At 34.1% G+C, this 16,782-nt stretch overlaps 1 protein-coding gene across 1 annotated transcript; it reads left to right on the top strand.

Annotated features, from left to right (window-relative positions):
* Positions 1-1,600: 1,600 nt before the first annotated feature.
* On the top strand, positions 1,601-14,285 carry LOC123668243 (glia maturation factor beta). The gene is made up of 4 exons (XM_045602017.1): positions 1,601-1,821; positions 5,276-5,385; positions 7,420-7,507; positions 13,974-14,285. The coding sequence occupies exons 1-4, from the start codon at positions 1,714-1,716 to the stop codon at positions 14,091-14,093; spliced, it is 426 nt and encodes a 141-aa protein (XP_045457973.1). The 5' UTR covers positions 1,601-1,713; the 3' UTR covers positions 14,094-14,285.
* The last annotated feature ends 2,497 nt before the right edge of the window (positions 14,286-16,782 follow it).

Below are 16,782 nucleotides of genomic sequence, written 5' to 3' on the forward strand. Positions count from 1 at the left end.
ATAGACACAACTTTCAACTTCAACACTGATTTTCTTACATATTTTGTATAGAAGCTCTTTAATAAAACATTGTGAAATTGTGAGTCGTGTTGTAGTATACCAAATATGAATCCCAAAAATTAGCGAAATCATGTCTATTATTTGTAAATTGAGAAAAAGTAGGTGGTTTCTATTTACCCGGAAACTGGGGTCAAAAGACACGAGAGAAGGGGTGAATAGAGAAAAAACACTAGGGCTGTCAAATTCAACTTTAATTTATTTATTGAAATAATAAGTAAGAACAAAGACAACATAAATGTATGTATATATTTTATAAATCAATATATATATATATATATAAGTATTAAGATTTTCAGGAACATTTAATTAAATGATTTAGGAATATAAACATGAGCAGTATATTTTACAAGCAAATAAGCTTAAAAAAATAACAAAAATATAAGAATGTTTAATTCTAACATAAACTATAAAATTCTAAAAAAAAAAAACTATATTTGGTAAATAATCTAAGGTTTTCTATAAAATGAGATCAAAAATCACAATTGAAAATAAAATTGGGAGCATTGTGATTATAGTAGCAATATAATTCACTTTTGGGGTTTAGTTTTGGAAATTAAATTGGTAACTTGTTATACTACCTATTTAATCTGAATCCATCAGAGCATTTAATATATCATCATCACACCTATAATAAGTGGGCCGCCTAGAAATGGTTTTCGTTGATGCTGTCTCAACAAATGTATTTGACAATGTTTTCTTTAATTCTGCATCGCTCAGAAGAACAATTCTTTAGGATACCTAGTATACTTCTTGCCACGGGGATCTGGTTTATAAATCCTCGGCATGGCGAACGCAATACGATGTAGCGTACCTGTTTATATTTAATTCAAAAAAATTAAAATTTAAAATTTATAATTAATTTATATTTAAAAAAAAAGAGATAACTACTTAAAATGGTTTTCTAATAATTAATTGATACTTATAATATTTTTAAAGCACGTAGGTAGCTAAGTATAATGAACTAGTCTACGATAGACAACCCTAAAAAACGTGTTTCTATTAACCCCTTTCTCGTTTCTATTAACCTCTCACTCGTATCTATTCACCTCTTTCTTCGTGTCTATTGACCCTAAAGGCGTTTCTATTTACCCCTTTCTCGTATCTATTCACCTCGAAATTGCAGAAAAATGCCTGCATCCTGATTTCACAAGAAATAAGAAAGAAATAATTGAATATTAATACTTTATCTTTGTATTCCTAAAAGATTAGAAATTTATCTTTCCAAATAAATCAATTCGCTGGGTGAAATCTTCAAAGAACTCAATATTGAGCAAAACTTTTCGCAAGGTCTAAAATCACTATTCACACACGTTCACTTTAACGGCTTTTTTCTTTAAACCATTAAACTTTACGTAAAATTGTGTGTTGTTAGCATAAAGGAAAAATATTGCCGTGTAATTAATAGAAGAAATAAACCTTCAATAATAAGCTATAGATAATCTAGAGACAAAATAATGAAACTTCCAGTTTTGTTTCTATTCACCCCGCGATTTCTATTCACCCCATTTTACGGTACAATACTGGTAGCACCAGCCTTTTCATAATCAGTTGTCAATTTGTCATGTATTGTTGACGCATGAATAGGATTGGGGTGTAGTTACCGTGAACTGATATAAACTTTTGTTAATTTGTTTAATTGTTTATCTATAAAACATGTCCGGTCAAAACGTAAACGTGTGCGACATTGGCGATAATGTTAGGGAAGTATTAAAAAAGTTTCGTTTCCAGAAGCACACAACAAATTCCGCTTTGATACTAAAGGTAATATCATTTATTATTATTTTGAAACTGTTTACTAAGTTTTCCTGTAAGTCAAATGGACTTAATTAGTAATCAATTTCAATATAATAAGATCATTTAAAGGAGAATTACGATTTTAAAGTGCTTTCAAATGATGAAATTTTTGCATTTGCCAGGCTTCCTCTAAAATAATTCGAATTAAAAATGAAAGCCACTACCGGCAATTAGTCACTCATCTAGATTGCCAAGTATTATCGCTAATGATACGTTTTGTTATCTCTATTAAAAAGTAATTCAGATTTTTTTAGTAACTTTTTTTTTCGAATTAATAATATTTATTTTCTAAAGCGCCAGTTATTAAGAATTCTTCTGTGTGAAATAGTTTTTATGTATTTATTACTACTTATAAAATAAATAAAAAAAATAAAAATAAAAAATAAAAAAAAATAAAAATGTTTATTACTCAGACAACAAAGGGTCCATAATTGTTAGTAAAAATAAAAGATGAAAGCTTAATAACTAATGTTAGTACTTAATAACTAAAAGTGACATTGTAATGTCACACAGATGCCTGAGTAGTGGACAGTCCCCGCTATCGGCGATGACCCTTAAGACATTGTTGCGGCTGCCGCGCACTCGCCTTAAAAGTGAGCTAGCCTTTTTGCGCAGAATGGCCGGGAAACTGTCGACCCCTGCGTGCGCGAACATACTAGAGGCACTGCAGTACCGCGGCAGCCCCAACAATGCCCTAAAGGCGTTATTGTACTGTACACGCAAGGCGTTGTAAGACCTCTGAGTATAGCTGACCCATAGACTGCTCGTATAAAAAGAAGTGCAGTAAGCTTTAAAAAGCGTGATCTTAACTGGTGTTGAGCAACGAGCAAATCTGCGGGCCAACATGTTCGTCCTGATCGACAACGCCCTGCGTTCTCGCTCAATATCAACATTATCCTTTAGGTCTTCTGTGACAATGTGACCTAGGTACTTGAATTGGTGTACTCTAACAAGACATGTCCCGTTTAACTTTATTAAGGGTATATTTTCCGGTAGTCTGTTGCCAGCCTTGAAGAGTAGGTATTCACTTTTCTTGTTATTGTACACCAATCCATGCGTCTCAGCGTATGACTCGCAAAAAGCCAGCATCCTCCTAATTGCGCTGACAGAGGGGGCCAGCAGCACCATGTCATCCGCGTAGCTGATATTATTGAAACATACGCCACCAATATGGCATCCGACCCTCATGCTGCTGAGCTCCTCAATCAGCGCATTGACATACAGGTTAAAAAGATTAGGTGAGCTCAACCCCCCCTGCCTCACTCCACATTCCAACCTGTATGGCTCCGAGTACTCGCTTGCCCACTTTATAGTATTCAATTGGTTGCTATACCAATATTTAAGCAAAGAAATCAATTCTGCAGGCATTCCTACCTGCTGTAGCTTGTTCCACAGGATGTTGTAGATGACCAGATCAAATGCTTTCGACAGATCCAAGAAGCAGGCATAAACAGGTGTGCTTCTGTCTGTGTAATACCTGACAGCATGCTTTAAGCTCAGGATTGCACTTTCCGTGGATAATTGAGACCTAAATCCAAATTGGAGTTCGTGAATGTGCAGATAACAATCTAACTGAGCGTTAAGCACACTGTCAAGTACCTTGGCTATGATTGTTGCTAATGAGATAGGCCTATAATTTGAACTGTTCGCAGTATCACCTGTTTTGTTCTTAACAATCGGTACCACAACCGTTTTCATCAAGTTCGGCGGTAAATATGAATGTACTATGCATAAGTTAAAAAGAAAAGCCATCACCTCAGCAAGGCGAGACCCCGCATGTTGAAGGTGCTCGATGCTGAGACTATCGTGGCCAGGAGATTTGCCCCTTGTCATTGATTGTATAATTTTAGCAACGGTTTTAGCATTTACCAAGGTGTTAATATGTTTAAAGTTAATCTCAGCATCAGGCACCCTCACCGAAGATTTTCTTATTATGTACTTTTATTTTATTAAGTTATTTAGAAGCACTGTCACATGATATATATAAATAAATTACAATATAAATGCACAGGGGTTTGGACTCCTAACTGTGTTTCTCAGAAGGGGGGTTCTGTAAATGTGATAGATCACGGTTCACATGAAAAAACATTTTCTACTCCTTTTTTAAATTTTACTTTAACTTAATGCACTTGCTACTCTGGCAACATACTTCTGCATAACCAATCAATACTATTTTTCTTAGCCCTAAAAACGTCCATAAAGTGGAATATTAATTCTAACTGACACATACAACTAAAGAAATGTGTGTATGTAATGTAGGAAACAAATCAACAAAACAAAACACTTTCAATCAACAAAACACGTAATCCTGGAATGCAAGGGAGTGGCCGCACACCGGGCTACCAGCCTTAGGGAAATTAGGACGCTCCGAGAAGCCTGTGAACGCCCCAGGAGGCTTCTGAGCTTCTGGAAGGAGCTGGGCTGGCTGAACTAGTCAGCCCTCTTTTCACGCATAATGGACCACCTTTGCGTCTAAATGTGGAAAATCGAGCCCAAATACAATACAATACAATACATGTAGGAAAGAAATATAAATTTGTTAGATTTTTATTTTTATTTTGAATCTACATTAAAAAAGGTATTTAAAAAAGATATTTATGATTAGATCATTCGAATTGCATTTAGTACTCATATTATTCAAAATGATTACATTTTAATTACAGTAATCATTGAGTACCACAAGTTAAAAGAAACATTTTTTCTATTACAAATTCAATGTCCTACCTCAATATACTATGAAATTTTATAGGTTTTGAGACATCACCTAATCTGAGTAGAACTAGAAGACATTTCAGGTTTTTTCTAATACACAACTAGATCGAACAAGCGTATGGCTCACATGATGGTAAGCGATTACTTTAGTTTATAGACGCTTGGAATATCCGAAGCGTCTCAAACTTGTTGCCGACCGTACCCCTCATTCCCCCTCTAGAAGCTCGCACCTTATTCACCACAGGAACACAACATTATTTCAAAGCAGTATTATTTAGCTGTGATCTTCTGTAAGGATGAGGTACTACCCTAGTCGGACTGCTGCAGGTTTTGAGCAGAAAAGCTTGTGTTGATGATGATGAATTATGATTATCTTTATTACAATACTAGCTGTTCCACGTGGCTTAACACAAGTCAATTTGAGGAAAAAATAGCATTCCTTAGTAAATGTGCTGTCCAACACAAAAAGAATTTTTATTTTCAGGTAATAGTCCCTGAGCGACCATCAATTAGTGCATTTAAACAAACAAACAAACAAGCAAACTTTTCAGCTTTATAATAATGAGTATATATTTATAAAACCAATATGGTGTAATTACACCATGTACTGTATGACAAATACAAGTCTTTAATTCCATTCTGCTTTGGAGAAAAGAACCAAACAGTGGAATCTTAATAGGCTATTTAAGTACATGTTATATTTTTTCAGGTAAACAGAGAGAAACAAGCATTAGAAGTAGATGAGGAACTTGAAAATGTGGAGTTAGAAGAACTTCAGGATATCTTGCCATCTCACCAGCCGAGGTTCATTGTTTATAGGTGATTGAGTTTTGATCTGCTTATAGTATTTTTTTTATATATCATTTTATAACTAGGTCGGCAAACGAGCGTACGGATCACCTGATGGTATGTGATTACCGTAGCCTATAAACATCTGCAACACCAGAATAATCGCAAGCGCGTTGTCAACCCTATCTCCAATCCCCCAGGAGCTCTGGTCACATTACTCACTAACAGGAAACAGTATTATTTCGCTTTGATCTTCTGTAATAGTAGAAGATCGGTACCTAAGTCGATCTTCACCGAGCTGATAATAGAATGAAACATACTTTAAAATAATTAAGTATATTAGATAATATATTAAAAATGGGTTGCCTAAAATAATCCTGGACTGACTATTTTTAAATACTATCTTCTTCGAGATACAAATGGTTGGCCTGGAAGAGATTGCTTTTTGAGCGGCTTAGTACTTGAATAGATGTTACTTTTGTTTTCGTTTTATGTAATTTATTTATTTATTTATTTATTTATTTATTTATTTATTAAGAAAACCAACAGCGTTTCAGTTAATACATACTATAACTAAATTACAAAAAAAATAAGGCCAATAACAGGTTTCCCTTTATAATATTTACAAGTATAGTTACATTGTTGCATTTGGACCGAAATAAAATAATTGCGTTATTATTTAGTTAAATAAGTAAGTTAAGTATGCTATAACTTATATAAATGTATATTTAGTTAAGTACTGTCAGTAATGTCGCTGCAAGCGAGTGACAATGAGAAGCCGCTGATAATCAGCGTATCACCATTGTTGCAATGGTGTGGCAAATGCTGAGTGGCTACCTGTATTGTTCGCAATCTCTATGGAACTGTTTTTTTTTTTTCAATTGTAAACAATAAATATATTTTATTTTATTTTTAATTGACTTCCACGAATAAGAAAGTTAGCGCTTATCCTGTGGTCTCATTTAAGTTTAATTGAGATCTGACAAGTAGTTTTCGTATTATCCCCAAATAATGTGTATTTTAGGAGCCGCGTTGGCGCAACAGTCACAGCGCTGGTTTGTGGTTGTTGCGCTGGCGGTTGCGGGTTCGATCCCCGCACATGACAAATATTTGTACTGGCCATACAGATGTTTGCCGTGGTCTGGGTGTTTGTGCAGTCCTTGTGGGTCTCCCCACCATGCCTCGGAGAGCACGTTAAGCCATCGGTTCCGGTTGTTATCATATACACCTAATAGCGATCGTTGCTCATAGTATTGAATATATCTGCCAACCCGCATTGGAGCAGCGTGGCGAATTAAGCTCTGATCCTTCTCCTACACGGGGAAAGAGGCCTATGCCCAGCAGTAGGATATTACAGGCTGAAGCGTAATGTGTATTGTACGATACTTGTCGATGTAAAGTAGTAGGTTGGTTTTTTGCTAACCGACTTCCAAAAAAGGAGGAGGTTCTCAATTCGACTGTATTTTTTTTTAATGTTATGTTGTTACATCCGAACTTTTGACCGGGTGGACCGATATCGACAATTTTTTTTTTTAATCGAAAGGTGGTGTGTGTGATTTGGTCCCATTTAAATTTATTTGAGATTAAACAACTACTTTTCGAGTTATATCTAATAATGCGTTTTTACTTGACGCTTTTTTCGTCGACCTACGTTGTATTATACCACATAACTTTTTACTGAATGTACCGATTTTAATAATTCTTTTTTTGTTCGAAAGTGGATATCCCTAGTTTTGTACCATGATAAGGAAACCAGGATTTGATGATGGGATCCCTGAGAAATCGAGGGAAACTCTCGAAAATCCGCATAACTTTTTACTGGGTGTACCGATTTTCATAATTTTTAATTTAATCAAAAGCTGATGTTTATCATGTGGTTACATTTAAATTTTATCGAGATCTGACAACTACTTTTTGAGTAATCTTTGATAACGCGTAGTTACTTGACTATTTTTTCGTCGATCTACGTTGTATTACTCGATGTAATTGAATTCGGTTTTTTTTCGTTTGCGAGCAAACACAATTATAAACAAACAAATAATTATTTATAAAATAAATTTACAGTTATAAAATGGAGCACAGCGACGGCCGAACATCGTTCCCCATGTGTTTCATATTCTACACACCTCGAGACGCTCATATGGAACTCCAGGTAAATATTTTGTTAGTAACACATATTTATCGATGTTTCATACATATTTCAATAGTAACACATTGATAAGTTCCCGAAAATCCTAGCATGAGACCAATTTTTCACAAGTAATCCCTATCCGTAGTTTGACAATCCCTAGTATATATCCAGATCCACACCCCATCCCCTCCAGATTTCATGTAATAATTTGTAAATGTACTTTTAAAACATTTTTTTTTATTTGTGGCTATGAATACCATTAATTAATTTTTTTTTTTTTTTTGCTCTTTATTTTTTTATAGAGGGTTTGTTCACAGGTTGAACATGCCACCCTCATTTTTACACACTAAATCTTACACACGACGCTTAAGATATATCTGTACAATTTTATATATTTTTTTTGCTTCTTCGCTAAGAGGAAAAGCTAGGATAGTATTATGAATCCCTATGTTACTACGTATTACATTGTATTTTGTATAAAAAGCCTCTCTCTCGGCTTCAATCCGGACACATTCAGTCAAAATGTGATGGACATCTTCTGTTCTTTCGCACTCCGTGCAATTTGGTGAAGTTATCTTTCCCATAAGAAAAGCAAATGCATTAAGGGGAATGTGTCCCGATCGAAGTCTGAAGGCAATAACAAGATCAGACATGCTCATCTTTGCACCATCAAACCATGGGCGAGTAAATATACTAGGTTGGATAGTCTTATACCATACGCCTTTTGTCCGTGAACGTTCATCAAAATACTCCTTCCAGATGTAATGACATCTCTTCTTAATAACATGTAACATGTCAGAGTATAGTGGTAAACAATCACAAACAATACCCTCAGAACAAGCTTCCTTCGCCAGTACATCCACCACCTCATTGTATTCTATACCAACATGAGCAGGTATCCATTGTATAATAACTTTTATCCTTTCGCTATTCATTTTACATAGTAAATTTAAAATAGTATAAGCCAATGGAATGCCACGCCCTCCATACGTACAACTAATTAAATGTTGAAGAGCACTTTTTGAGTCACTAAAGATTACAAAAGTTTTCTCATATAATGATTCAATATAAGACAAAGCTTCCAAAATAGCAAATAATTCAGCGTACATTACCGAAGTTATACAATTAATCTTAAATTTAGCGAAAGAGTCTAATTGTGGATCGTAAAAAGCTGCTCCTATGTAATCGTTTTCCTTGGAGCCATCGGTATATATTTGATAGAAGCCAGAGTACATAGAAGATATATACTGTTCACTTATACATTTTATCGAATTTAAACTGTAACATTTCTTCGCGTGTTTTAAATTATTAACGGTAGTTCTAATCACAGGAGATAAATCCATACTGCCTATCCATGTATCCAACGAGAACATACCCAGGACTGTACTATTTTGAATCGGTAACTCAAGCAATGTTTGATAAACTGAAACTAGTAACGGTTTTTTCTTATGTAACCAATAAGGACTCTGACAATGATCATTTAATGATGATATGATTTGAATTAAGCCGTAGCTATCAAAAGACTTTAATTTTAACAAAAAATTTCCCGCCAAAAAATATCTCCGTACGCGTAAAGGCTGTAAGTTAACCTCACATTCCATCACATGAATAGCAGTAGTTCTTAAAAACCCACCAATTACTCTCATACATTGGTTTTGAATTCTATCTAATTTGTTAAGATGTACCTGAGCACTATTGTCATAAAGAAAATTTCCATAGTCTATTCTACTCCTTATTATAGAAATATAATTATAGACGCCTCAAATATTTTGGGTGCACCCCCCAACCTGGTCCCGCTAAAATTTTAAATACATTAATTAATCTTACGCAATTACGTTCCAATTCGTTTATATGTTTAACCCAACGTAGTGAGTGATCCATCCAAACGCCTAAATACTTAAAACTATCTACAACTTGTAACTTCTGACTATTAATTTTTATATCAACACTATTTTTATTAAATCCTCTTCTAAACAAACATATTTTACTTTTCGATACAGATATGTCAAGACCAATTTGAGAAAGTAACTTAACTATTAAGTTTACAGCAAATTGTAACGATTCGGCCGCCTGATGAATATGATTAGATCTGGTATATAACACAAAGTCATCCGCGTATTGTGAAATTGAAACTACATTGCAGAGTCTTTTACAAATATGTGCTGTTATAATATTAAATAGCAATGGAGATAAAGGATCACCCTGTGCCAAGCCACGGTTGGTCTGTCTACTGATCGTGTAATTATCCCCTCGAATTGTTAACCATCTTTGCTGAAGAAAATTCCAAATATAGCTGCTAATCCTAGCACCAACATTCAAACCATCCAAACACTTTACTAAGCTAACCAACTCAATATTATTGTAAGCATTATCTACATCAATAAAACATGCAACAGTAGTTTGTTTTTCAGTAAATCCGCATTGAATATCGCTTACAACAGCGGACAGATTCAGTAAAGTCGATTGATTTTTCCTAAAACCCGTAGAACAATTTGCTATGATTTTATTTTTCTCAATAAACCATTCTAGTCTTTTGACTAGAATGTTATGAAAAATTTTACATACACACGATATCATTGATATTGGCCTTAGAGAAGAAACCAACCGACAGTCTCGTCCGGGTTTTGGTACCGGTATAATCGTAATATCCCGCCATTGATTCGGTATGAAATTTGACCTAAAAATTCTATTATATAACTTTAATAAGATTCTTTTTCCGTTTTCTGGTAAAAAATTAAGCATAGAATATGTAATTTCGTCAAATCCGGGAGAAGTGTCCTTACGTTTTAAACATTTTTCTAACTCTTGCATTGTAATTTCAGATTCTAAAATTGTATTTTTTGAGATAAAACTAGGGGCTTGTGAACTAACATAATCAGGAGTTAAAGAGCTTAGCAGTTCTGTTGCCAAATTACTACTAATAAACCTTTTATCATTAGATATTCCTTTAAACCAACGCATCTTACAATAAACTTCATTTTGAGTAGACGTTTCATCTAAAGAAGAACAAAAAGAGTTCCACGATTTATTAAGGCATCGGCGCATTAATCTCTGGGTGCAAGTAATATTTTGTTGAAGAACTTTTAGCTTTTCTGGGGTTGGATTTCTACGAAATTTCGAAAGAGCCAGACGACGTTCTGCTACAGATTTTGAAAGTGTCACATCCCAATAATGTCTCGGAATGAATTTTGTACTAGGGTTATTATTAGTCTTTATATATGGAATATACGAATTAGCTGCTAAGTTCAACAGGTCAATAAAAGCGTCGTAAGAATGTTGTAAATTATCTCTGATCACAAAATTTGAAAAAAGTTTTTCTAACATATTTCTATATGACTGCCAGTCCGCATTTTTATAGATTCTACGTTTAGTGTTATTAAAAATTGCTTTAATAATCGTGGATATTTTAATAAAACGATGATTGCTACCTAAAGTTTCATTTAAGACATTCCATTTAAAATTTAACGCAATATCTGAAGAGATAAAAGATACATCCGGAGAAGTTGATTGTAAGGTACCGTTAACTAATTTTATTCGGGTTGCTTCCTGGTTATTAAGACTTACGAAATTACTGTCTAGTGCTGCATCAAATATTTGAATGCCTCTTTGATCAGATTTGGTTGACCATGTTGTATGGTGACCATTAAAATCGCCTAATATTAAGGTTTTCATTTTCGATATATTAAACACAGAATTCCAATCAGCCTGGGAAGTATTAACAGAAGGGGAACAATATAAAGAAATTACGTTTTCAATTTTATCACAGTTAAAAACCCTAATGTGTGCAACTTCTATTCCTGGGTTAGTCGTATTAATAACACATATTTGAGATTTAATAGACCTGTGAGTAAAAATTGCGACACCTCCATATCCGTCAGCACGATCTTGGCGCGCGATATTATAGCCTTTAATTTTGAGTGTACTTTCAGGAACTAACCACGATTCACTAACAATAGCAATATGAATTTTCTCCTGTATTAGTAAATTTTCAAATGATAGCAATTTGGGCCGGAGGCTTTGGGCATTCCACTGGATTATATTTAGCTTAATCAATTTACTCGTGTTATCCATCTTTAAAATAATCTAAAATACATTTCAACAACGGCCAGTCCGCAACGTTATCAACAACTAATAAAATTAACCACTCAATACACAACTTAATTATTGTTCTTATTTTGTCTGGCATTGTGACATCTCTTATAAACAACATATCCTTGACACGAGAAATGAGTTCACCGAAAGAAACGTTCCTTGATCTATTTGGTTCAGATTCTGAGTTTCTGAAGTCCTGGTTCGTAAGAAGTTCTTCGTTGTCTGAAACTATTTCACATTGAGAAGTATAATCGAAATCGTGATGTTTGCGTTGCTGTTGTTGTTTGTGCTCATTTGTAAGTTTTCTTGTTGGCTTCGATTTATGTCCTTTAGATTTTAACGCTTCTGCGAATGAAAATGCAGGAGTAGACGTACTTTGAGCACAAGGCAATGGTGTATCAGTGCTTAGGGGTAGTTTTTGGGATAATTCCTGTTGTTGTGAGTGTTCAAAATTCATCTCTTCACTATCTTCTTGTGAGGGGGCAACATAAATAGTTAATGCCTTCCAATAGGTGCAATTAAACTCACTCATGATCTCTCTCAATTTTTTCTCCTTCAAATAGTGGGAACATGTTTTGGAAAGCGCCATATGGTTCCCTTTACAGTTCACACACCTGAATGAAGTAGTTTCACAATTAGGGTGATTATTGCCACATTTTGGACAAATCACTTTTTTTGATGGGCATCTTTTTGTAATGTGACCAAACTTCCAACACTGTGCACACTGGGTCACTGGAAATATGTAACGTTCGACTTTTATTCTTAGGCCTTCTACAAATACAAATGGTGGAATATACGCACCTTTAAAACATAGTCTTACGGCTTCGCTAGGTATCCAGCGTTTATCCTCTGTTGGACCTCTCTTATTCAGACGACTTACCGCAATTAATTTTGCTGGCTCATTGCATGATATATTGTTCAAAATCATTTCATCTGTTAAATCCAAATCAACATATTTTATAATACCATACGACAAACTTCTCTCCATCGACCTTTGCATTCGCCATCCCATATTTAAGAGTATTTGGCAATGCTCTAACTTATCCGCACTAACTTCATTGATAAGATCTACTCTTACTTTGTATGGATTAATATATTTTACTCTAATAATATCTTGAATACTATTTTCTTTTAAAATTTTAGCAAAAGCAAACTGTTTTGGCATAACTTCCGTGTGTGATATATATATTTCAATTGTTTCACTTTCTTTCAATTTTTTACCCTTTCTTTCAACTGTAATCCATTCACTTTCACTCTCATTTCTTACTCTTTTGAATGATCTTTCCATTTGTTCGCCGTCTTCATCTTGGTAATACGCCCCTGTCTCCGTCGCTAACATTTTTTCGTTTATTATATCGTTGCTCGTCTTGTTTATAATAACAACGTCCTCCACATTCATATTGTTATTCTCATTTTCATTCATAATGTCTTACTAATAAGTAAGCAATTTGCATGGCGGCCCGTAGGACGGGTCGGACCTCGCTCGCTGAGGCGAGGCGCAAAAAAAAATAGTTGCATCGACCGAGTAAACAAAGGACTGCTATAACACTCTGCGTTATAAAAACACGGCTTACTCGTGCGCATGCCGCTACGAAACTGCACCATTAATTAATTGCCTTTACCATTCCAATTTCATGCGTACCTAAGTCTAGTTAGTAATTATAGACGATGCTTGAATGATTGATAATTAACCTTTCATGGTTTTGTATGTAGTGCTAATTAATATAGGAAGCAAAAATTTTGTAACCCCTTTTTATGAAAATTGCGCGGACGGAGGAGTATGAAATCCCGCACACTTATAGTTTATATGAAGGAGTGCAGAATGCTGATATATTTTTTTTAATTATGCATAAAAATTGTGGGTTCGATTCCCGCCTGAGTCTGGGTATAATGTTTATTTATATATATATATATATATATATATATATATATATATATATATATATATATATATATATATATATATATATATATATCAAAAAAGAAGCCTTAATAGTTAGCTGTTAACTGTAACACAAGCGTTGAGTTGCTTACCTTAGGAACAGATGACTGTCTATGTATGTTATAGATATTTATTTATTTATGATTTATTATGTTGATACGTGGTACGTACAATGCCTACAAGGGAATCGCTGATACCGCGCGTCGCCACGAGTCGCCGCTGCAATATATGACGTCAATTAAGACCATCATCAGCATTCTCATATTTTACTTTTTACATTTTTGACAAATAACAAATTAATTATATAGAGGCTCTAGCATCGAGCACTATTGTTACCTAAAATAAATTTTATTTTAAATTTCACTATATTAATAAATTTTTATAAAAGTAATTGGTTTTTTTTTGGATCCATCGGCTGTGGTAAACGTAATTTTCTGTTCGTATTGTTTCCAGGTAATGTACGCAGGTACACAAAGAGCTTTGGCCGCTGAAGTGGGAGCGCCCAGACTTCTAGAAGTTAGAGAAATTGATGAACTTACAAGCGAGTGGCTCAACGAAAAGCTAAGGAAATAGTACACTCAGAGTCCAAATATACTATGACATATAGATTTTATAAGTTTAACATATCAGAGGAAATTTATCAATAACTTGAAGATCCACCGTATTATTTTTTCTTTTTTCTCTACTCCAGTGTTCCCAACTACATTCATATTATTATTTATTTTCTTAATAAAGATAAAATAATGTTTAAGAATGAAAGATAATAATAATTCTTTGGTTATAGTCATTAATAGTGAAACAAAAAAAATTAATATTTTTATTTATGTTTTGTAATGTACCGCGAGACTAAAGCAATATTATTTTTGTATCTGTGATATGTTATACATATAGAGTTTTTTACATAAAGTTATTACTGACATAACTGATACGAAAATATTGTATTTTTCTTTTAAATATTTATTATAGCATTTTGAAGATTTTGCCATTACAATGGAGTTTTGGAAGGTATATAATTACTAGCTGATCCCGCAAACGTTGTTTTGCCCTATATGTTATTAACCCCCTTAATATCCCTCTTATAACTTAGGGGTATGAAAAATGTTGGCCGATTCTCAGACCTACCCCATATACACATAAAATTACATAAAAATCGTTCCAGCCGTTTCGGAGGATTATTTTAACTAACATTGTGACACGAGAATTATATATATAATTATTTAGAATATGCTACAGACTAGTAGTATAATCGATATTTGTATTTAATATCGCCTTTTTTACGTGGAAATGGTTACGCATGCCCGGCCGCCGGGGTATGTTGGACTCCTGCCGATTACCTGGCAGTCTACCCACTAAAACCACACGGTGTCCACCCTTATCGCCTGTGCCGGGGTCGCAGGAGTCCGAATTCTTCTGTGAACCCCCGCAGTGTGTCTCTAAAGGCCCTTTTCATTTGGGTGGCGCACGGCGGACACCGCACGCACCTACCCGGGCAGATTTGGTGGACGGCCGACTTCCCCAAGTCATCGGACATTGGTTGCCATCGGACTCCGAACCTGCTCCCCAAAACATCCCATCGACAGAGGAAGCAGAACTCCGACGAAAACCACTGTCCGAGCGAGTCAGCACCATTCTTGGCAGACTCGCTACATCTAGGATTGAACCCAGAACTAAAAAGTTTTTTTTTTTGTTTTTTTTTGGATATTGTCATTTTACAGCACTTCCTATACATTCTTGCGCCATTTCTTCCCAACGATGTATGTTCTTTCCCAAAACGGTGGTAATTTATCTTGCCATTTAATGAGTTGTATGATGTACATTAAGTTGTTGGAATAAAATTTTATAAACGTAGTGGGGAAAATACCACGCTACATCACTAAATTAAAAAAGAAAGACGTACATTAAAAATATTATTTTTCCATGTTAGGACTTTGGAAAGAAACTAGCTTTGATTTCTTTAATATGCTCATTTATTCTGTTTTTTACAACCGCAGCACACACAACAAGAAGACCACTTAAACAGCCATTGCGGCTCACCACAGAGTATTTTTGAGTTCGAACAATGTTGCCAATATCAAATATTTAATTGCACTTAACATTCCAAAATTTTTTTTAAAAAAACTGTTGTTATAACCATCATAATAATCTCAGAATTAGTATTAATGTCTTATATGAAAAATGAAACAATAATAAAAGACATATATATGTTAAGTGTAGTTTACATTTATTTTTATATTTAAGAACTATAGATTCATTTGTAAAATGTATACACATTGAGTATCAGTTAGATTCTGAGTTACGAGATGCAAACCCATACACCAAAACATCAATTAGATGACTTACTAGCATGGCTAGCAGTCAAGCTAGATTGACTTACATACCAACCGAATTACTGATTGCTCGTCATGCGGATCAACTGTCTTACTAATTGCCGGATGCCGGACGGGTTGTCAGATTATCTTCTGGCTTGATTGACTTACGCACCGACTGTCTCTCAGATTGCCTGTTTTACGAATAAATTCTGACATACAACATAATATAATGACGGACTTTTTGTGTCTTAAGGATTGACCGGTAACAGGCTCACTATTTGACTTACTATGAAAAATTATGCATTTCGTTTACATCTGTAATTATGTCTTATGGGTTATCTGAAGAAAATATTTATTGACCTGCCTTGATGGGTCGTGTTTAAAAACATTTCAACATAAACATTTGCTTGTCAATAGTACCTTAACTTATTTAGTTTTTAATGAAATGTAGGATTTCTACTGAAATATATAATCTATACATGTCTTACAAATTAATAGCGTATTTTTTTTTTTTTTTTTTGATATAGCCTAAAAAGGCTAAAGTGTTCATTTGAGCAAAGTCTTAGTTCTATTTATTGTACTGAAAAAGATATGATGACAATTTTAAGAAAAATATATAATTATATCAATTATTGTAAGATGTAAATAATAAAACGGAAACTTAACTTCCATATAATTTTAGTTAAGAATGACAGTCGGAATATTAGTTGTGCACAGCGGTTTCACTCGGAATAAATGTGTATTAAATATCGCTACAATTTCATTAAAATTCCTTATAGAGTAATTACTACAATTCTAAATAATGTATTAATCTCAAACGTACAACATGTTTTAAATTAGTCCTACAGGATCACATCTGTACTGAAATTGAATTTCGTGCGGTAAATTTCGTGTGATTAAACATATATAAAGATATGCAGACAAAAAATTCTAAAAAAATATTGTTTTGTTTT

This window comes from Melitaea cinxia, chromosome 30, assembly GCF_905220565.1.
Source record: "Melitaea cinxia chromosome 30, ilMelCinx1.1, whole genome shotgun sequence".
In the NCBI taxonomy this organism is placed as follows: domain Eukaryota; kingdom Metazoa; phylum Arthropoda; class Insecta; order Lepidoptera; family Nymphalidae; genus Melitaea; species Melitaea cinxia.